Source organism: Mesocricetus auratus, unplaced genomic scaffold (genome assembly GCF_017639785.1).
Source record: "Mesocricetus auratus isolate SY011 unplaced genomic scaffold, BCM_Maur_2.0 Super-Scaffold_100676, whole genome shotgun sequence".
NCBI lineage: Eukaryota > Metazoa > Chordata > Mammalia > Rodentia > Cricetidae > Mesocricetus > Mesocricetus auratus.
Window position 1 is genome coordinate 1894376 of NW_024429266.1, and position 21931 is coordinate 1916306.

The 21931-nt window shown below is 47.4% G+C and overlaps 1 protein-coding gene and 1 long non-coding RNA gene across 2 annotated transcripts in view; one reads left to right on the forward strand and one right to left on the reverse strand.

Annotated features, from left to right (window-relative positions):
- Hsd11b1 (hydroxysteroid 11-beta dehydrogenase 1) overlaps positions 1–14420 on the forward strand; it is a gene marked incomplete at its 5' end in the record, with an annotated part of 32210 nt that extends 17790 nt beyond the window's left edge. The window contains 2 exon segments of the mRNA NM_001281353.1: positions 12264–12407; positions 14071–14420. Of these exon segments, the coding sequence (NP_001268282.1) occupies positions 12264–12407; positions 14071–14288 (362 nt within the window).
- LOC121136820 lies at positions 468–15899 on the reverse strand. Its single transcript, XR_005873972.1, has 2 exons — positions 15001–15899; positions 468–3256 (listed from the first exon to the last, which is right to left on the reverse strand). It is a non-coding gene; the product is annotated as an uncharacterized LOC121136820 (long non-coding RNA).
- Positions 15900–21931: the final 6032 nt, after the last annotated feature.

Consider the following 21931-nt stretch of genomic DNA (forward strand, 5'->3'; position numbering starts at 1 on the left):
GTTGTGAGTGTGTGTGTGTTGTGAGTGTGTGTGTGTTGTGAGTGTGTGTGGTGTTTGCATTCTGCTGAGGGTTTTTGTTTTGGTTTGGTTTTGTTGGGTTTTTTTTTTTTGGTGGTTTGTTTTTATTTCGGTTTTCAAGACAGGGTTTCTCTATATAACAGTCCTGGTTGTCCCAGAACTTGTTTTGTAGACCAGGCAGACCTGAAGCTCACAGAGATCCACATAGTTCTGTCTCCCTCCTGAGTGTCAGGACTAAAGTGCACCACCACTGCCCAGCTCTTGTTGCTGTGTCAGCTAAAACTTGACCTAGAGCAAAATGCTCACAGGCTTCTCAGAGCCTCACTTATCGTGCCTGGGGGACCAGCCTCCAGCAGCACAGGACTCAGAGGGAAGCCACAGAGTCGATGCATTCTAGACTATTTTTTTTAATCTGAGAGGGTTAGGGGAAAAGACATTCGCACACTCTCTTGATGGCTTCCTTCTTTATTTTCTATTCTTCTCGGTTCTTTTTTGTGTTCTCTCTACGGTATACTTTTTCCTACAGCTTATATACCCCAACAAAGTTTTTCAGACAATACAGGAAAAACAATGTGATTACATTGCTTTTCAAGTGAATGATTACAATGAACACAAAGCAAAGAGAAAAAAAAACAGCATGTTTCCCATATCCTTTACATGATTAAACATTTTATGTGGTACAGGTGGAAAAACAAATTATCCCAAGAACCTATGTACATTTATACCCAAGCAACTTGTTATAGATTAACCATGTGGGCAAGCAAGGTGCTCTTCTCAGTCCGGTCTGTAGTCCCAAAGAAAGGGCCAGTTACGTTATTACTTATCTCAAAAGGTAATCTTATAAGGAACCACACCTAAGCCTTCATTTATGAAAAAAGAATCACTCCACTCTACTTTAAATCTTTAGGGTAAGTATCCACTCATCAATAGTTTTTTATATCAGGAGATTGAGGACAAAAGTGGATTAGGAATTAATCACCACCTTTGGTCATTAACCAACCCTAGCGAGAAAAGTGAGTCAAATAGTAATAAATGGGGGTGCTTTATTCTTGTCCCCTGACCTTAAAGAGTTCCACAAGATTGTCTTCTTGGTTTTTTTTTTTAACCTCAAAGTTATGTGACGAAAACATCGAAGTCTAACTTTATAAGCTATTTTTAAAGCTTTGGTTCAGCAGTCACTCACTCCGAAACCTGTGAACACATCCCCCAACATTAAGGTTGAGAGAATCTAAGTTAGCTGGGCTACCGGGACTCGATTATTTCTCCTAATCATTAACTGCATGACTCCTCAACAGAAACCCAGTGTGTCAGTAGCGGTGTGACATTTCCTTGTTTTATTTTTGTAATCAAAAACTCTACTTCAACTAGCACTATTATTATTATTATCAGTTAGACAGTACAACGTAAGGGTAAATCATCTTCATAGTAATCCACAGGTTAAAAAAATGCCCAGTAGAACAGGATGTTCCTGTGAGATAAACACACTACTACATTACAGGCAGTGGGGGGGGGGGTCTCTCCACACCCAATCACACCTGCCAGACACCAGAGAAAGATGGCGGCAGGAAACATGTAAAGGCACAGCAGAAGCAAAAGACATCCCAGGGTCTGTGGTCTTGCCTGTGTGAGACTGACCCATCAGAGAGTTTCCTCCTGGTGGGCTGACACCTTGACCTTCAGATGCCACCCCTTGCTCCTCTGACACAGCCACGGGTACTCACCGTGACGATGCCCCTCCCCCCCCAAGCCTCTTAGAATGAACTCTTCGCATACTGCACCCTTTGAAGAGGTTCTGATTCTAGCAGCTGGGCGTTAGATAAGACGCTTACATAGGGTGTCATGGGGGATAATGTGGCCCCCTTCCCTCTACTGCGACCCAGCCCTGCTCTGTGGGAACCTGCCCTTCCCAGATCACACATGACCTGGTGGCTCTGACGTGGTGAAGCCCTTTCTCTGGCTGCTTCATGTCTCAAGAACGGTCTTCACTTGGCTAGTTCAAACGTCAAGACACATGTATCTTCGCTTTAGCAAAGGCCTTTCCCCCCACAATGCTAACCAGCTTATGTGAGGAAACGTCCACGTTTGCATCCAGTAAAATATATTAAGTCATTCCCAAAGGATAGAAAGGGCAAAACTCCTTTGAAAATCCAGATTCTTTCATTTTTCTTTTGAGACAGGGTCCTGTATAACCCAGGGTAGCCTCATACTTGCTATTGAGCTGAGCTGTACCTTGAACCCCCCTGGTCTCCTGAGATCTGGGGCTGCGTGTATGCTACCGTACATTGTTTGTGTGATGTGTTATGTGGGACAGTACTCAAGCGTAGTTCCTGGGATAGGAAACAAACTTTAATTAAATGCCCGAGATTATGATGAACGTGCTGGGGGTGGGGAGGCTGTCTTCTCTTTTTCCAGCTTCTGTGATCTGCCCCAGCCTTTCTTTTATGAGCCTCTGGCTCGCAACCATTAGCGGCGATTCCTAAATCAACCGAAGCCCTGAAAATCAAGGGTCTCCTCTCTGTAGTCAAGTGACCTGAAGTGAGACCGATTTATCTGTGTCAGTTTCATCTCAGCAGCAGAAAAAGAAAACAAGACACTGTGTGTGACGCTGTGACTCCTTTGGACTACTTCTGACTCCTTCCTTCCCTGCCTCTCCCCTTCCTCCTTCCCTTCTCTTTTCTAACCTTCTCTCCGTTCCCCCTGAAAAGTCACTTAGGATGCAACTTTGTACTGTGAATGTAACCTTTGGCTTGTTAAAAGGTGGGGCATGAGACAGAGGGAGTTTCACGGACAAAACAAAATCAGCTCTGCATGGCGTCTTGTTCTACAGCTCAGTTGTTACCAACCAAGACTATCGGATGCCACAGTCCGTACCCTCACTGCACTAAGGGAGGCGTAGTGGGCAACAAGAGTGTGTATGTCCCCCCCAGAAGGAATGTCCCCCTGAAACTTGAAAGCAGGGCCTTAACTGAGCAAGGGTCCTCAAAGATACAACTCGGCTATCCAGATGAAATCATCTCAGATGCCCTGAGGGAGCCAGACTCCAACTACAAGAGTTCTTGTAGAAACATAAGAGAGACAGAGGAACAGGAGGCACACAAGGAAAGTGATTCCAAGACAGGTTAAAAACAAAAACAAAAACAAAAAAAACAGGCTCTTTCCGGCTTCCAGTTCGGCGGTGGAAAAATACTCGGCTCATCTGGGTTGCTTGTTTTTCTCTTATTCTGTTGGGATATATAAGCTGTAAAGAAAAAAAAGAAAGAAAAAATAAGGATGTAAGAGAGATCCTGAAGCCTTCATCCAGTAGCGATGGAAGCAGAGGCAGACACCCACAGTTAAACACTGAGCTGAACTCCTGGAATCCAGTTGCAGAGGGGGCATACTTGGAATCCGCGTTGGAAAGAATAAATAACTCACATATTTACATAGGCGGTATAAGAGAGTAACTTTGGACCAATGAGACCAGGAAACCAGCAGATCCAGGGAGACCAAGGGACCAGCTGTTCTGGCGGGAGCAGGTAAAACAGGCCCTGCATCCAGGCCTGCATTCCAGTGTCTGGGGATTGCCTGGGAACTGCACAGAGCTTCCAATCCCGGAGGGAGCCGAGCACCCCAGATTCCAGGTCTTCTCTCCCACCAATGAGACCAGGAAACCAGCAGATCCAGCAAAGGGACCAGGGGACCAGGTGAGGGGCTAAGCACTCCAGATTCCTGGTCTTCTCCTCCACCCAAGGGACCAGAACGAGGATGAGGAATAGAAGAACTACCAGATTATTGGACTTGCTAGCACCCACCAAAAGGGAACTCTGGTCCCCTAACCACCAGAACAGTAAGGGGCTCTTTCTGCACCCACTGGAAGAACATAAATCCAGCCACACTGAACCTCTTAGAAGAGAAAGTGGGTGGTACCCTTGAACAAATTGGTACAGGAGACGGCTTCCTGAAAATAACACCAGTAGCACAGACAGTGAGATCAACAATTAATAAATGGGACCTCCTGAAACTGAGAAGCTTCTGTAAGGCAAAGGACACAGTCAGCAAGACAAAAAGGCAGCCCACAGAATGGGAAAAAAAATATTCTCTAACCCCACATCTGACAGAGGGCTGATCTCCAAAATTTACAAAGAACTCAAGAAGCAAGTCTCCAAAAAACCAAAGGATCCAATTAAAAAGTGGGCTGCAGAACTAAATAGAGAATTTTCAATAGAGGAGTCTAAAATGGCTAAGAGGCACTTGAGAAAGTGCTCAACATCCTTAACCATCCGTGAAATGCAAATCAAAACAACTCTGAGATACCATCTCACTCCTCTCAGAATGGCTAAAATCAAAAACACCAACGATGCTGGAGAGGATGTGGTAAAAGGGGAACACTCCTCCATTGCTGGTGGGAGTGACAACTTGTTCAGCCACTTTGGAAATCTGAAATTTTTCCTTCTCACTTTCTAAAATCCAATGCTCGGCTGCTTGTAAAGTTCAAAAATAGGTTTGAGGTACCACAGTCCTTGAATGTTGAATATTAACTGCCAACTTTTGTTCATGTCCTGTTCAAACATTGAAGAGGGGCATTTGCCACACATCACGTCCATATAGTGTTTAATTGTTCTAAATGAGTCCTTTTCCCCCAAAGGGAAAAAACTGGCAAAACGAGTTCTGTGTTTCAAGGTGTGGCGAGGATAAAGGGCTTGTCATCCAGTCCTTGGTCGGCTCCAGGATGAGAACTCACAGGTCTGGGAAGTCAAAGTAGCAGGCTTGTTGAGAAACTGGAAATCTCAAACCCTTTCTTTCTTGGACTGTAGAGTCGGTGACATCAGAGGGTCAGGAACACAGATTCAGCGGGCCTCACTTGAACTGGCTTGGGCAGGCTCCCTCGGTATCAGGTCAGGTTTTCCTCTGCTCCACACATCCTACCAAATGGTCTGGGAGCCAAAGGCCTCATTTTCTTCCTTCGAGAAAACACAAACATGCCCTCGACCCCATATTAGGGCAGGATCCGGCCCTTTCCATTGCCTGGTGCGTGGATCTTTCCACTTGACTTGCAAGAAAGTCGCTAAGTTCCATCGTGCCTGAAGCTGTGTCTGGGGCAGATTGCTCACAGGCATCCACATTCAAAATATTTAAAATGAAGAGTGAATGATTTAATGCATCCTGTGGCGACTGGGGGAACAACTTCCCTCTCCTTACTTTTAGAAGTTGCGCTTTCAAAGAGCTATGAGCACGCTCCACAATTCCTTGTCCTTGAGGATGATAAGGAATGCCTGTTTTGTGATCAATTTTCCATTGGGAACAAAAGTGCTGAGATGTTTTACTAGTGTATCCAGATCCATTCTCTGTTCTTATAATTTGTGAGCAAAGCATTTTAAACAGTGACTTACCACACGCTTAGTGGCTTCTCCAGTTTGTGCGGTGGCCACTAAGAAGCCTGAATACGTATCAACTGCCACGAGCACATATTTAATTTGCCAAATTCTGCAACGTGAGTAACATGCATTGGCCACTAATGACTAAGAAGCAGGCCTCGAGGGTTTACTCCTAAATTAATTACGGGTAAGTATTGTGGGCACACATCACATCGTTTGACAATTTGACGAGCAGTCTCTCTAGTTAAACCAAGTTGCTTTCCTAGACTTCTGCTATTCTCATGATGAAAGCTATGTGACTGCTGAGCTCTTTCTACCTGAGATAAAGCGACAAATTTTGTTAATCTATCTGCTGACTCATTCTCTTCGGCCAGTGGACCAGGAAGGTTTGAATGAGCTCTTACATGACCCACAAAGCACAGTGACTTTCTCTGATGAATGCCACTCTGGATTTCTCAAATAATATTCTAACCTGATCATTACTAGTTCCAATGCACGGAACTGCCTCTGTCACTTGAAGAGCTTTAAAAACATAAGGACTATCAGTATACAAGTTAAATGAATCATTTACTAGACGCTGAAAAACTATTGCAACAGCTCATAACTCAGCTATCTGAGCTGAAGCTGGAGCTGTTTGCTCTACACATTCTTTGCCATCTATAACATAAGCTGCTCTTCCTTTAGAGGACCATCAGTAAAAACTAATATGGCATTTTTTGCAGGATTACTCCTTACAACTTTTGGGAATATAAACGAGTGCATTGTTGCAAGTTGTAGCTGTCTATGAGCTGGAAACTGATTATCAATTTTTCCCAAAAATTGAGCAAAAGTGATTGCCCACGAATCACTGTTTTGAAACAACCCATTAACGTGTTTGGTATAGGGAACATGTATTACGCTTGGTTGCCTGCTGAAATTTCTCCTAGATTTCACACAGCATCTCTGTACCATACAAGCTACTGCTTCAACATAAGGATTTAACACTTTGGCTGGGGAAATAGGAAGGTGCAACCATAGCAATGGTCCCTCCTGCCACAAAACAGAAGTTGGACTGTGCTGTGTGGGAAGTATATAAGCCTCCTGTGGCTTTGAGTAGTCAATACGACATATCTGCTGATGTTGGATTGCACTCTTCAACTGTAGAAGAACTTGTCTATCCTCCTCAGCTAGCTGTCTGGGTCAACTGGGATCACTTTCTCCTTTCAGAGTATCGTTTAAAAGTTTCAAATCGCCAGTAGATGCTTTTTAAAGAAAGGAACATAACCATTGAATATTTCCCAATAACTTCTGAAAATCATTCAAAGATTGTAAGCTATCTTTTCTGATTTCTAATTTTTGAGGCTTAATTTCTCTAGGATATAACATATGTCCCAAATAACTTTTGAAAATCATTTAAAGTTTGTGAGTCATCTTTTCTAATCCAGCTTGTAAAACTATCCTTAGCTGACATGGTCTCATTTGCATCTACACGGACACCTTTCTAGGTGGAGCCTAACAGGAAGGCAGGTTCTCTGAGGCTTTTTCTCAAATCTTGCATCAATCAATCTTCATTTCCATGATTTCTTTTTAATCACAAAAATAGAAAGATTTCTGTGTCCTCTCCTCTGCTAAAGGCTATTGAATCATCCATGCAGATTCCTTTGGTTCTCGGGCCACATTGGCATTTGCCATTTTCCGCTGACCGGCTCTGGGGGCCAGCTGAGGGAGGTGCAGATCGCCAACCCATCCTGTTGACTATAAGTATACAAATTAAATGAATCATTTACTAGAAGCTGAAAAACTATTGCAACAGCTCGTAACTCAGCTATCTGAGCTGAATCTGGAGCTGTTTGATCTACACATTCTTTGCCATCTATAACATAAGCTGTTCTTCCTTTAGAGGAACCATCAGTCTGACTTGATGCCCTTTCTAACTGTATCCAAAGCAATTCAGGCAGGTCCTTCTGTTAGGATTCATGCATTCACAATCACACTTCACACATGCACGTGGCCACATCATACATACAGACCATGCATACATCGTTTAGCTCTCCTTTACCCTGGGCCATGATTAGTTTGTTGGAATAAAACTTCTTTAACTGAAATCTCTCGTAATGCAGCAGCTATAACCTACCCTTGAGTATATGAGCATCCAAGATCTGAACAGATTTGAATAACTCTATCTATGTCGCTTTCTTTCTATAAGGTCTTACAACAGTTTCTGACTGGCTGCATTAATCAGCATTCTCCATGCACTTGGCTGGGCGTCGGCCATGCAGCAGCTCCAAAGCTGCAGACTCCTGGGCTTGGCCTTCCCGTCAGGGACGGTGCACTCTGGAGGTCTCGGATCACCTTTGCCCTCTGGGCCTGGGCTGGCTGCTCGGGTCATCTGTGGCTTCAGCTGCTCGAAAAGTCAAAGGCCACCTTTGAAGCAACCCTGAGCTCTTGGCACCCGGAGGTCCTGCTGACCTAGCGGGTATGCGGGCCTCACTTTCACTTCCCCAAGCCCAAGTGCAGCTATGAGATGGCAGCCCACTCCTTTCTTTGTCATCTGGCTAACATTTCTCTGTTTCACATCTGCAGTTACATGCATTTTTTTTAACTCCGGAGGCCAACTCACCACATTTCACTCCTTTACGACCTGGCCAACATTTTTCTGTTCTGCACCTACAATTATACACATTTTCACACTTGAGGTCAACGAGCCATGCTTTACTTCTTTGCCATCTGACTAATATTTTCCTGTTTCGCATCTACAATTACGCACATTTTCACGTCCCAACGCTCGACGTTCACTCGCCCGCACTTCGCTTCTCCCCGCCCCCTGCCCGGCCCCCAGCATTCTCTTCACGTCTGCGGCATCCATCACGCCTGCGCCCCGTTCTCAGTCCCACGTTTCAGCGCCATCTATATTAGCTCCGCGTTGCTGCGCCACACGTAGGTCATGGACTGGTGCTTGTGGGGCTGCAGCCGGGACCAGCCGATCAGCCCCGGGTCCGTTCCTGAGTGTGGGAGTGTGGACGAGGGAAAGGCTAGCTAAAAGAGTTAAAGAGTCAGAGACTAGCCGTCAGGAGGGCAGTTTCAGTCTACACTGAATGCCCCTCAGTGTATTCATGCACCATCTTAAGTAATCAAAGTTGGGGGACAGTGGCAGAAGACTTGTATTATCATGTGTGTAGGGCAAATAACAATTACTTCCCTTAATGCTAAAGACACTCAGTAGCTGCATGTACTACTTGGCCCTAGCTGTAGGTATCACCAGCCTTCAGGGTGAGAGTAAACCCGCCTGGGCCCAAGTCTATTGTTATTTAGATAGGAGACACTCACCATCGAGGCCAGGGCATCCTGCAGCCATTAAGCTATAATGTCTTAAGGACAATAGCAGCCAGTTGAGCTCTCTGAACTTGAGGCAGGACGAGTGGATTTCTATATAGGGTCCCGGTCCCCACAGGATCACCAAAACATGAGGAACTGTATTAAAGCATTAGGAAGGTTGACGAGTGGATTATACTGTGACAGGTTTTGTGGTGACTGATTTGTTATGGTGCCCTGGGAAGCAAATCTAAATGTTAAAGAGTGACAAGTCTGTCACTCTCAGTCTGAAAGTAAAAATAATGCTGGTAGTCATAAAGCTTGTCTATTTGGGGCTTGACCATCAGACCAAAGTGAACTCCACCAACACAGAGGGGGGGATTGTAACTGGATTTGACACATGATTCCTGGAAAAGCCCAGCAATAACAATAAGAAGAAGGAGGAGGAGAAAGAAGGAGGGAGGGAGGGAGGAAGGAGGGAGGGAAGAAAGGGCCAACTGAAGAGGAAACATCAGAATCTAAGTGCGGGCCACTAGAGACAGATCTGAATCTTGGGTTTTTTTCCACCAACCTTTCAACTCTGAACAGTTATTCAGTCTTTGAACTCTGGAATGGGATATGCAAGCTTTGAAGAAAGTTAGCACCTATTTAAGCTCAGCGTCTGTGGCCCTCTGTGCTCCCTATCTCTGCCATCTGCAGGAGTGGCCTCTGCTGCTGACTCACCCTTTTTTTCATGCCTGGAAGTCCTCAGTCCTCCTAGCCTTATGTAACCTTTTTACTCAAAACCAAATGGCAGTGATTAGAATCCTTCTGTCATTTATTTCAGTTTCTTGAAATAGGCCATGGCTTGTGTTCAGGCTGGTGTGCACATTGGCTGAGGCTGGACAGCCCTCTTAAGGCTAGAATGTGTGTGTGGGGGGGATACACATGCAAACGGACAAGGTGGGCGTCCCTAGCACCAGGCAGCCTTTCAGGTTTTGTGTTCCGTCCACCCATCCTTCCTTTCAGCAGGTGCACTTGCTTTCCTGAATTAAGTGTCTGTGGAGATGGTAAATTCACCCTTCTCCTACAGTAGTATCATCTCACTCTCCACATACATTCTCTGATGCGGCTTGAATTATCTTGTTAGAGTAGCATTTTCCCACTTCCCTGAGAAACTAGCTATTTGTCCCAATGTGACTTTTTGATTAACTCATACATTTCTTGCTGACTTGAATACTGATTCTGTTGACAACAACAGCATTCTCTGAATGCCTTCTCGGAGTCAGAGTCTATGCCAAGCGTAGTGTGTGGTTATTTCGGCTCCATGATGGTATAATGCACAAACCGTAGCTGCTAAGAAATGCCATGCTTGGGATTTATACCCAAGTCACCTGTCTCTAACGCTCACATTTTATTCATATACTACTCCGAGAAATATTTTGGATCTATTTTTGGCTTTAAAAATTATCAGAAATTGTTGACAGAACTGGAGTTCCAATGTAGGGCAGGTTTCACAGCTGACCCAGTTCAAGCTGCGTTCCCATGATCCTCTTGGCTCTGCTTGCCTCCCTGTGTGGTTTTCCCACTCAGCTGACAATGAGCTAGCCCCATATAAACGCACAAAAGTGCCCATCAGGAGAGAAAGGGGAATTGCTACTCCCAGAAACTCTCAAGAGGGAAAAGAACTTTATGAGACACTCAACAAAAATGCCCTTGTCTCACTGGCCCAAACTGGGTCACATGCCCATTCCTGTAGCAGTCCAGGGTAAAGGGATGGAACCCCAGTGACATCAGGTTTCCTCTCTCCACGTGGTCCATCTGTAATAAGGTTTGAGTCCCCTCTCGGGTGCTGACAATTAAAAACAACGGTGGGGCTGGGCAAATGAGAAGGGACGTCAGGGCTGTCTGATGGCGGAGTAGAGCTGGCCAGGCCGCTCCAGGCCACCTTGTCCCCCCCTGTGATTCAGCAGAGGCATCCTTTCTGCCTCTGCTTAACTGCCACTGTATAGAGCTTAGCCACTCAGCAATAACCGGCTGAGAGGAGCCTGAAGGGTCAGCTTCACTCTGGATAACTGTGTGTCCGGGTAGGGACTGGGGTTCCACTGCTAAGGAAGGGGCAGAGACATTGGGAGAGCAGCAGCAGCACCGCTACCAGTGGAAGCATGCATTTATTAGAAGGTCTAGGACACAGTAAGAGAAGCAAACTGTCTGTCTACTGTTACTCTTCGCTAGTGCTTCCAATGGCCACATTTTACATTTTGTTGGAAGTCTGTAACTGTTACAATTCTAGGAGCCTAAAAACTTGAGTATTCTTTGGAGAAGCATCACAGAATCCTGGGTCTCTGTACTGTATCACTTTCTCTGGATTTCTGCTTGTTCACCATGGTGCAGATACCAAGTGGCTGGATATATTTCAACCAGGTTAACCACTAATTTTAACACAACAGTTAATCCCATTTGGAGGAATGAGGCAAAAATCCAGAGACTCTGGGAGGCCTTGCTCACAGTTTCCAGGATATGGAAAAAGTGTTACATGGTCAAGGGGAGGGAAGAGCTCCCTACGAAAATGGACCCTAGACTGGCTCAGCCCCCAGAGCTCGCACACGAGGGTTTTATAGTCTTTCTATCAGTGTTCAGAAGTGCACACAGCCTCGGGTCACTTCCGTTCTACCCATAAAGCATGTGGAAAACTTGTCCTACTGTGTCTATGTCCACGTGTCCCTCAGCAGACTGGAACAAGTCTTGACTTGATAGGATGAAAGCTCGGGTTTTGTATAAAACTCGAAGATGGGTGTTTCGTCCCCTTCATGCAGGAAGAACTGGGGCAGGCCACGGATCAGAGCTGGAGCCCGCAGCTGTGAGAGCGCACGGCTGTATTGAAAGCACAGCTCATTTCCTACCATTGCTTCTGTATCTTTCTCCACGAAGAGAGAGTCTGTCTCACAGCTCACCCTATCTGTGCACTACTGCTTCTGACTAGTCACTGTTCTGTTGTGCCGAAGAGACACATAACTAAGGCTAAAAGAAAGCATTTAATTGGGAGCCTGCTTACAGTTCCAGGTGGTTAGTCCATTATCATCATGGTGGGAGCAGACAGACGTGGTGCTGGAGAAGTAGCAGGGGGCTTTATCTTGATCCCGAGGGGGAGGGGCAGGGCAAAGGGCCTGGTGTGGGCTTTTGAAAACCCCAGCAACAACACACCCACTCCAACAAGGCCACACCTCCCAGTCATTTCAAGCATTTCCCCAGCTGGGCACTGAGCCTATGGGGGAGGGGGGGACAGTCTCATCCAAACCACCACATCTCCAAAAACTTAATGTCTATCCCCTTCAGAGGTTAAGAGCACTGACTGCTCTTCCAGAGGTCTTGAGTTCAATTCCCAGCAACCACATGGTGGCTCACAACCATCTACAATTCAATCTGGTGTATATGTAATAAATAAATCTTAAAAAAAAAAGAAATGCAATGCCATAGGATATTTTAGGGAAGAGTGAGAAAACTGGGACTCAGCGGGTAAGGAGACCCCTCAGGGGTTGCCAGCCCCCTCCAAGTCAAGCCCTGCTCTGCCTGGGGCCAAACTGGATCCTTATTAACACACATCTTTACTCTGTCCTTTAGGGAAAATGGCCCATCCTCTGGTTGCTTCCTACTCTGCATCTAAGTTTGCTCTGGATGGGTTCTTCTCCTCCCTTAGAAGAGAACACGGAGTAACCAATGTCAACGTGTCCATCACTCTCTGTGTTCTTGGCCTCATAAACACAGGTAAGGAAAAGAACCCGGGACAGAGGGCCCTTACGTTGGTCTGTTGGCTTTACCACGTAGGAAAAATAAGGGTTCTGTCTCCCTGAGGTACTGCAGACCATAGCTAGAAGCATCGTGCAATGGGGCACTTCTGTCACTGGTGGAGCCCGGGCGGTTTTGACCCTTCTCTCTGCTCTGAACACCACGCTCAATATAGTATACTCTACCCTGAGCTCCTTATGTCCACACGAACTCTCCATGACCGTTGTTATTCAATAAAAGGTGCTGGATGTCTTTATACTTTCCTTACTGGGATTGACAGTAAGGAGACTGGTTTCATGGGCCCCTCAATGTGACACACTGAGAGACAGTCCTTAGAAACAATTCCTACTCTTCAAAGAATCAAGGCCATGAAAGACTAAAAGAGAGAGAGAGAGAGAGAGAGAGAGAGAGAGAGAGAGAGAGAGAGAGAGAAAGAACCTTCACAGACTAAGGAGAAATTAGCACTGAGTGTGCTCCTGGACACAATCCCACTGCATAAACGGGACACTAGTTTAAAAAAAAAAAAAAGCCTGGCGGTGATGGCACACGCCTTTAATCCCAGCACTTGGGAGGCAGAGGCAGGAGGATCTCTGTGAGTTCGAGGCCAGCCTGGTCTACAAAGCGAGTTCCAAGACAGCCTCCAAAACAATACAGAGAAACCCTGTCTCAAAAAGCAGAAACAAAAACAAAGAAAGGAAGGAAGGAAGAAAGGAAGAAAGAAAGAGAGAGAGAGAGAAAGAATGCCAATAACATTGCCCTGCACGTATGGTACTCATTTCTGGTCATTACATGGGGTTATGAATGGTGTGGCAATTCAGGAAAGGTTGGGTGTATGCTCAGTGAGCACAGTGCTTATGCATTTATCTAACGCATACATCTGGGACCTTGAGAAATTCCTGTTTAAGGAGTGATTGATGATCCAGGGCTGCAACTCAGTTGTTAGGACACTGGCCTGGTACTCGGGTGGCCCTGGGTTTGATTCCTGCACCGCATAAATTATGTACGGTGGAGCGCACCTGTAATCCCGGCACTCGGGAGAGAGAGGAGAATCACAGAGTTCAGAGTCATTCTCAACTATATACTTAGTTCAGGGACAGCCTGGGCTACATGAGTCCTTGTCCCCCAAAAAAATTTAATTAAAGCAGCGATTACAGAACAAAACCAGAAGTCAAAGCAGCATGGAGATGGAGGGAGGAAAGGCGCGTCTGAAGGACGAGGCCAGTGGAGGAAGACAGCATAATTATGGCCGGCTCCTTCTCTGTGGCAGTGGTCAATGTTTGGGGGGAGCCAAAGCCTGGTTCTCTTCTTCCAATCTGTGAGCAGTGGGCCATGGTCATACCGCATTCTCCTTTGCCATCTACATTTTACAGCAGCTACTTGGTCCTCATTCCGCGCTCCCCTCGTGAGTCACCCCAACCAAAGCACTCGGAGAAGAGCATTTGGACCCCCAGGCTGTCACCTCCGCTGCCCCACAGGTCCCCCACTCAGGGAGGCAGACCTCTGCCAGCCAGTCTCCCTCTGTCCGTGTGTGGGGCTCAGACATGGACACACGGCACCTAACACCTAGGGGTCTTGGGAGTCCCCGTCACACAAGCTCTGCTAGCCCTAGATAACTCCAGCCTTTTTCCCTGTGGTCCTACAGAAACAGCCATGAAGGCGACCTCTGGAGTCTTCAATGCCCCAGCCTCTCCCAAGGAGGAATGCGCCCTGGAGATCATCAAAGGCGGGGCTCTGAGACAAGAAGAGGTGTACTACGATAGCTGGAGCTGGACCCCTATCCTGCTGGGGAACCCAGGAAGAAAGATCATGGAGTTTCTTTCAATGAAGAGCTTTACATTTGACAAGTTAATCAGCAGCTAGGAACTCCTGAGGCCTAGTGAGAGGTCTCAGAACAGCTCTGCCTCATACCTCTGTGAGCCCTACCTGTGAAAACCTGTTCCCAGAGATGCACAAATCGTGAGGATGTAATTATAATAAATGTCACAAACCACTTTAGAGCCTGCAGTTGTGAACTCGATATAGCAAGCACGGATGTAGATGCAAGGTAGTCATGCCAGCCTTCCCTCATACAGAACGCTACAATGTTGCCTAGTGCAACATTAAATGTAGCAAAGGTAACGTCGACTTTACAAATGCAAAATTGATGACTATAAATTGAGCTTACTCAACATGATCCCTTTAAAACCATGATCCAAACAAGTGAAAATCTCCCGTGTCCGTTTCCTGTTATGTGGCCTGGACTTTTTTTCTGAGTGAGAGAGATCAAATCCTCCATTTGGCAAGCACCCGGCCTCTGCTGCCTCTGTGTTTCCGACGTCCCTCATGCACCCACACTCGGCTCATTCGGGCACGGACCACCCACACTCGGCTCATTCGGGCACGGACCACTGAGCTGACTCGGGGAACTGGAGCTCAAGGAGTCTCAGGCTTAGGCTGCTCTATGCTGTTTAACCTAACCGCTCCTAGAGTTTATTGGGCATCTGTGTACAGCATGGGGATGTTTTAGTGAATGTCAGAAGTGTAGAGAGGAGGGGCTGTGATCATATGTTATTTATGATTTAATAAAGCTTACCTGAGGGTTGAAGATGCAAAGCCAGTCACAGTAGTTAACCATGGAAACTAGGCGGTGGTGGTGCACACCTTTAACCCCAGGGCTCAGGAATAAGAGGTAGACGGACCTCTGTTAGTTCAAGGCCACGCTGAGTACACAAGATTGGTCCAGTCCTAAAAAAACGGCTCACGCAAAGGTGATCTCAGCACCTGGGATCACACGCCTTTAGTCCCAGCACTAGAGAGGTATAAAAGATAGATATGAGCAGGGTCTTCAGTGTTCCATATCAGGCATTGAGTCTCAAGCCACGCTGAGCAGAGCACAGCAGTCCGAGTGAATCCGAGGAGCAGTGAAGTCGGGAGCAGTGTGAGGATCGCCCCTTTGGTCTGAGCTGAGGGAGAGGTGAGAGCTGGTAGCCGGCTGCCTTGTTTCTCTGATCTTCAGCTGAAAGCTTGAACCGCAATGCCAGTCTCTGGGTTTTTTACTTATTGTGTTACAAGGGGCTGCAGTTCAGATACTATCTTTCATTCCACAAAAATCCACCAAACAGTTGCCAAAGCATTGTGAGACTGCGGTGAAGTGGGGGACAAACTACCCCCCATATTAATGATTCCACACAGCCTTCAACTGGTCAGGCCCCAACAGGTAAGAGATCATACCTCATGGTGGATACTTTCAGTGGCACTTAATAAAAGCGTCCAGTGTGCCAGCAGGGTGATGTCTCGGTGGGCAAAAGTGTTTGCCGCACAATATCATAACCTTAGCCTAATGCCCCAAACCCACAGTACAAAAAAGGAAGACTCAAAAGGTGTTCTCAGGCCAGGAGGTGGTGGCCCACACCTTTAAATCCCGTGACTCGGGAGGCACAGGGAGGTGGAGCTCTGAGTCCATCCGGGACAGCCTGGTCTACAGGAGTGAGTTCCGGGACAGCCAGGACGACACAGAGAAACCAGGTCTCAAAATACCAAGAACAAACCAACAACAAAAAAATAAAAATAATTAAATTAATTAATTAAAAAAAGAACAAAGGAACAAACTAAAACAGTTGTTCTCAGGCCTCCACACACATACACTTGTACACACAGAGATTTTTAAATAGCAGTTTTAAAGGTGGGGGGTCGTGACTTACAGACTTACAAAAAAAAAAAAAGGCAAGAAGTGTGGAGACACAAATAACCGAGCTATCTGCAATCAGTTCCAGCCCCTCCCACAGGAAATCACAGCTGCTATGGGTTCAGGAGTACCATGGCCATCTCACCGCTGAAAGAGGGCATTCTACACTCCGGCAGGCCGGCCTCTGGCGTGTAGCATCTTTCTGCCCTCTCTTCGCTGATGCTCTCTGAGCGCTGGAGCAGGGGACGCAGTCTCCCGTCCTCGGTGTTTTGATGTGCTTCACGTGTCTCTTTAGTTGCCACTGCTCTCTACAAAAGGAAGCTCTCTGACCAAAGCTGGCAACAGCGCGACATCTAAGAGGATAAACCTAATTACTTAGAAAGAAACTCGATAGGTGCATCGTATCCACTTAGCAAAAAAAAAAAAAAAAAAAAAAAAAGCGGCAGCTGTGGCGCCGCCAGGACCTGTGACCTCCTCCTCAGTCATGGGCCTTTTGCCAAGTCTACAGAACCAGGTGTGAATTCCCACCTGTGGTGCGAGCTCTGAATCCAATCAGAAGGTGACTGCTTACCCCATTAACAGGCTTGCCACGGTTACACCAATCAGATCAACCTATTAAGACCCACCCCCGAGAGATGAGTCACCAATCAGATCAACCTACTGACCCACCCCACCCCACCCCCACCCCCACCCCCACCCCCGGAGAGATGAGTATTCCCTGTCATGGTGAGTGGTCAGGGCACAGGGACTTCCTCTCTGAAGGATGGTGACAGACCACTGAGATGGGATCTGCTTGGAGATAGATGAAAACTGTTTGCTTTCAAAAGCAATTTTTAGACGTACTTATTTTATGTACACGGGTATTTTGCATGCACCCATGAGCACCGAGTACAAGCACCGAGTGCAGGTAGCGCCCTCGGGGGCCAGAAGGTGTTGGGTCCCCGGAAGCCAGAGTAACCAATGGTTGTGAGCCGTCGTGTGTGTGCAAGGAATCAAACCCAGACACTCTGCAAGAGCGACGGGGCCCTGAAAGCTCTCCTGATTTTAAATTATTTTTACTTGTTTGCTTTAGGTTTTATTATTTTTTTTATTTTATGCGTATGAGTGTTTTGCCTGCGTGTATGTGTGTGCACCACGTGCGTGCCTGGTGCCTGAAGAGATCAGAAGAAGGACGTGGATCCCCCTGGGACTGGAGTTACAGATGGTTGCAAGCTACTATGGGTGATGGGAATCGAACTTAGATCCTCTGTGAAAGCAACACATGCTCTTAACCGCTGAGCCATCTGTTCTGGCCCCTTGTTTTACTTTGCCGTTGTGTTTGCTTGCTTGGGATACAGTCTTACAATGTCTGTCACCGTTGGCCCCTAACTCACCATCCTCCTGCTTTTGCCTTCTCAGACCTGATAGATGGGGTACCCCACACCTGACAGAAGAAATCTCTTTCTTAGTAAGGCCTTTCCCTGGAATCTAGTCTTGCCCCAGAAGGAAGGGCTCAAAAAGTAGGTCTGAGAACAAAACCATCCACACCCCATGGCTTGACAATATTCATTAGCATGCCATTAAAATCCCACCAACTTCATCAGCATACTTTCTCCTGTCCAGGACACTCCTGTCCAGGAAGGTCAATGTTGCAAGCCCATTTTTCAAAGGTTCAGCTTGTCAGTGGGAACCACTGAGTGACCGTCACTCCCGAAAACACTGGAGCCCTCAGCGTAGGAGCAGATACCTCCCTGAGCGTTGTTGGTCAGGGAGACTCCAGAGGTCCCCCCAAACAACACAGACTGTTCCCGTTGCTTACGCTGCCCCCTGGAACTACAATGGGAGTGCTCTATGGCTGAAGATGTGACTCCTTTGTGTGCAGGACATAAGAATTTGCAACTTCCTCCCTGCTGGCTTGCTTTCATAGTACCAAAGAGTTGTGGGGAGAGGGGGCGGGGCCATCAATGAGCCTATCCGGAGATGGGCCCTGGAGGCCAGTTGCAACACTGACCTGCCTGGGCAGTACGTGCTCACTGCTGCCATGGAGACTTGACATGACTATGGTGAAGGTAACCGACTGCTTTCTGGTTGGACTTAAGGCCTGGTCCACAGGAGGAAATTCATGCCTAGCACTGCAAAGATGGCCAAAAGGCTGTGGCTGGGGAGATCATAGGCCTTGCGGAGGAACCGTTGTTTTGTTAAATGGACACATTGTCAGACCTCCCCCTAAATAGTTATACTTCTTACACCCATAGATTAGTGCTGATCTCAGCCTTAGGGGGAAAAAAGGAGAGGGGAGAGAGAGAGAGAGAGAGAGAGAGACAGACAGACAGACAGACAGACAGACAGACAGACAGACAGAGACACAGAGACACAGAGAACGAATGAAATTCTCTGGAGGGAGCAAATGTAGGGCAAAGACCCCTCATAACTAGTCAGCGATAGAAACGGGTGGCTGCCGAAGGCTCAGCTTTAAGTGGGACGCCTCTATCAGCCCTAAGGCTCAGGGAACACATCGGGAAATGCGGCAGAAGGGATGTGGGATCCAGAGGATAGGAAAGAGGGCTGTGAGATGCCATTTTCTGGGTATGACGCGGCGGCTGCCCTCATTAACTCTTAGCAGCAGCCGCTGTCTGAACAGGGCCCACACAGGACTGGATCTGTCGACCCTCGGGCATGGGTTGGGGGTGGGGTCATGGGGGGACTGTCAGCTGCTGAGAATAGCTGAGGGGAAAGAAGCGTAGATCAAATTCAAATTGGTCTTAATAATAAAAAACCCAGAGTCGGATATGCGGGTAGATGCCGAAGGGAAGGGGAAGTGAAGGAGCCAGTCACTACAGAGAGCGTTACCTCTGCCCCTCGGGTCCGACTGTGACAGCTCCATCAGTACCGGCCCACAGAAGCCCTTGCCGTTAGTCAGGCCCTACTTGAAGGGACCTGTCCATCCTCCCTAGTCCTTGTCACCACAGGTTCCAGTGTGAGAGGATGCTGGTCCCTCGTCCTTGTCACCACAGGGTCCAGTGTGAGAGGATGCTGGTTTGCACCTCGCGTGGCGCCTGTGGAACCCTGACTTCCCTCTCACACTGGCATAAACACCCAACCTCAAGTTGTGGGTTCCCAGAGTGGTTTGGCTCTCGCTGAAGTCATCAGTGAGAAACGCGACATCTTTCTACCACGTCAGACAAAAGGGAAGGAGAGGCTGCCCTCACTCGCTGCCTGTGGGAGTCACCGGGAAGATGTTTCCTGGGTCACAGTGCTCCCTCCTGGTCCCCTTCCACCTCTCAGAGTCCAGCCTTCCTCCTCCTCCTCCTCCTCCTCCTCCTCCTCCTCCTCCCTCTTTCATCATACACAGTTGGTGACGGTTGCCCCTTGAAGCCAGCCATAATATCTCTTAACGGAGATAGTTTCTTTGCACAAAGGAGTCACTGTGTTAACTATTAAGAAAACAACAGTTTCACCAAAGATAACATTTTCTTTGAACAGAAGACCTTTGTGCTCTCGAGTCTGAGAAGGAGCTGGGAGGTTAACGGGCCCTTGGAGGTCTCTTCACAATACTGGCCTCTGAATAACCCTGCTTTCTCCTCGTGGCTCTGGTCCCCAGGGGCCAGCTGGAAGCGCTCCGGGGTGTGACACAACACACGGCAAAGACAGCCCCAGAAACTCGGTTCCGTAGCACATGTTTGTACCTAGCACTCAGGTAGAGGGGACAGGACAGGAAAAGTTCCAGAGTTCAAGGCATGCTTATGTGAGACCTTGTCCCCACTCCCCCACCCGTACCCTCGGGGGTGGGAGGAGAGGAGAGGGAGAAGGAAGAGGAGAGGGAGGAGGAGGGAAATCTAGGAAGGAAGCCCTCAGAGTGGGAAGAGCTGTTCTGACCCACAGCCTCAGAGAGTCTCATCCAAAGCACTTGGCCCTCAGTGTAGGGCTGTGGTGTAACGTCCCAGAGGAAGAGCTGCCCACCCTCTGTGAAAGCAGAAGAAACGGCCGGGGACAGGAGGTGCCCTTCAAGCCAGGCACACGTGTACATCACCGCAACACTTGGGCAGGTGAGGTCGAAAGGGTCAAGGATCCAAGGTCATTCCTGGCTACACAGGGAGTTCAGACCAGCTTGGGCTACATACGACCCTGTCTCGTGTACCTGCAATGACCCACTTCCTCCGGCCAGGCCCCAGCTACTCGAGATCCCAACCCTTCCCAGCCAAGAACCACCGGCAGCTGAGGAGCATGTGGCTGGCAAGGGCCTACGGGGACGGTTCACACAGGATCCGGAACAAGCCTGGACTTATTTCATAACAACCACGGGCATGGGGAGATCACGTCAGAGCAGGACATAGTACTCAGAATCCTCACGTGTTACACACCCCAGCTGTCGGGATATGCCGGGGGCTGTGCTGGGTCTCAGGCTGCCTTTGGGAAACTGGCTTCTTTCCTGAGGAGAGTGTGTCACCGCAGGCCCTACGCACTGAGTGGAAAGGGAGCCCTGAGGAGGAGGCACCAAGTTCTGGGGACTTGATTCTCCCAAACAGCCACTCCTCAGGGGAGTGAGGTCTCACCTGACCACCAACCTCTCCCGAGAGCTCCTGGGACACCACTGTCTTAGGGCCACACCAGCATAGCTGCTACACTTTGAATGTGTTCCCCAAAGCCCAAGTTTTAAAACTGCCTCCACTTTGGCATGATATCGCTCATTCCTGTAGTCCCCATCCTCAGGAGAAGGAGGGAGGAGCCCAGGGTTGTTCTTGTGTGTAACTGTTGGTCCTAAATCAGCAGTGTTGTGGTGAGACTTGTCAGGACATGAAAGCATCAGGAAGTCTGTGCCTTTGTGAATGAACTTTGTTTTTATTATTATTATTTTTTTTTTTGGTTTTTATGAGACAGGGTTTCTCTGTATTGTTTTGGAGACTGTCAGTCCAGCCTGGCCTCCAACTCACAGAGATCCGCCTGCCTCTGCCTCCCGAGTGCTGGGATTAAAGGCGTGCGCCGCCAATGCCCAGCTGAACTTTGTTTTCAAAAACTCCCACATCCCCATATGGCCCAGCCCCCAAGCCTTCCCTCTTAGGAAGATTCTCACTCAGAGTGGTCCACTTGCTGCAACTGACATCCAGGGGCCAGATTTCACACCTGGACTCACTCTTCTGTGGTATATTCTGTGGGTCTCAACAAATGTGAAATGTGTGTCCACATTTCACCACCTGTGGGGAAGACTCATCCCTAAATCCCTGTGCCCCATACAGGCACCCCTTGCACACACACACACACACAAACACACAAAACCACTGATCTTTTAACCTTGGAGACATTGTCCAAGAATGCCTTCTGAGCAACTCACAGAAGTTGGCAAAGGGTAAATCTTGGGGAAGAAACCTATGTATACATTTTGCTTCAATTAGAGAAAATTATAAAATATTCTAAAAATTGAACATTACTACAGTGACATAAGACTATAATTCTCTATGCCTAAAAGAACAAAATGTTTTTTAAAAGTTGATTTACTCTTAATACAAGTTTTAAGTGGGTGATGTTACTTTACAGTGAGCATCACATAGATTATTGACATAAATGTTTAAGTAAAACATAAGGTAAAATTTACAAGAGTCTGACGGCCCTGAAGTGATGCTGTTGGCCATGCCCATTGTTAAAAATCCTGTAGGTCATGAAAATGACTATTATCTTGTAGTTGATGAACACTCATCAAAGATTTTCCCCGTGGCTACTCAAAGACTTTTGTCATCTAATTTTGGTTTCTCTCGGAAACATCTACAATCAGATTCATTAAAAACATCCCAACAAGTACTCTTTAAATATAGCTTTGTGATAAAACTAGATTCATTTTATAAACATACTGATTTTTCTTTGATTA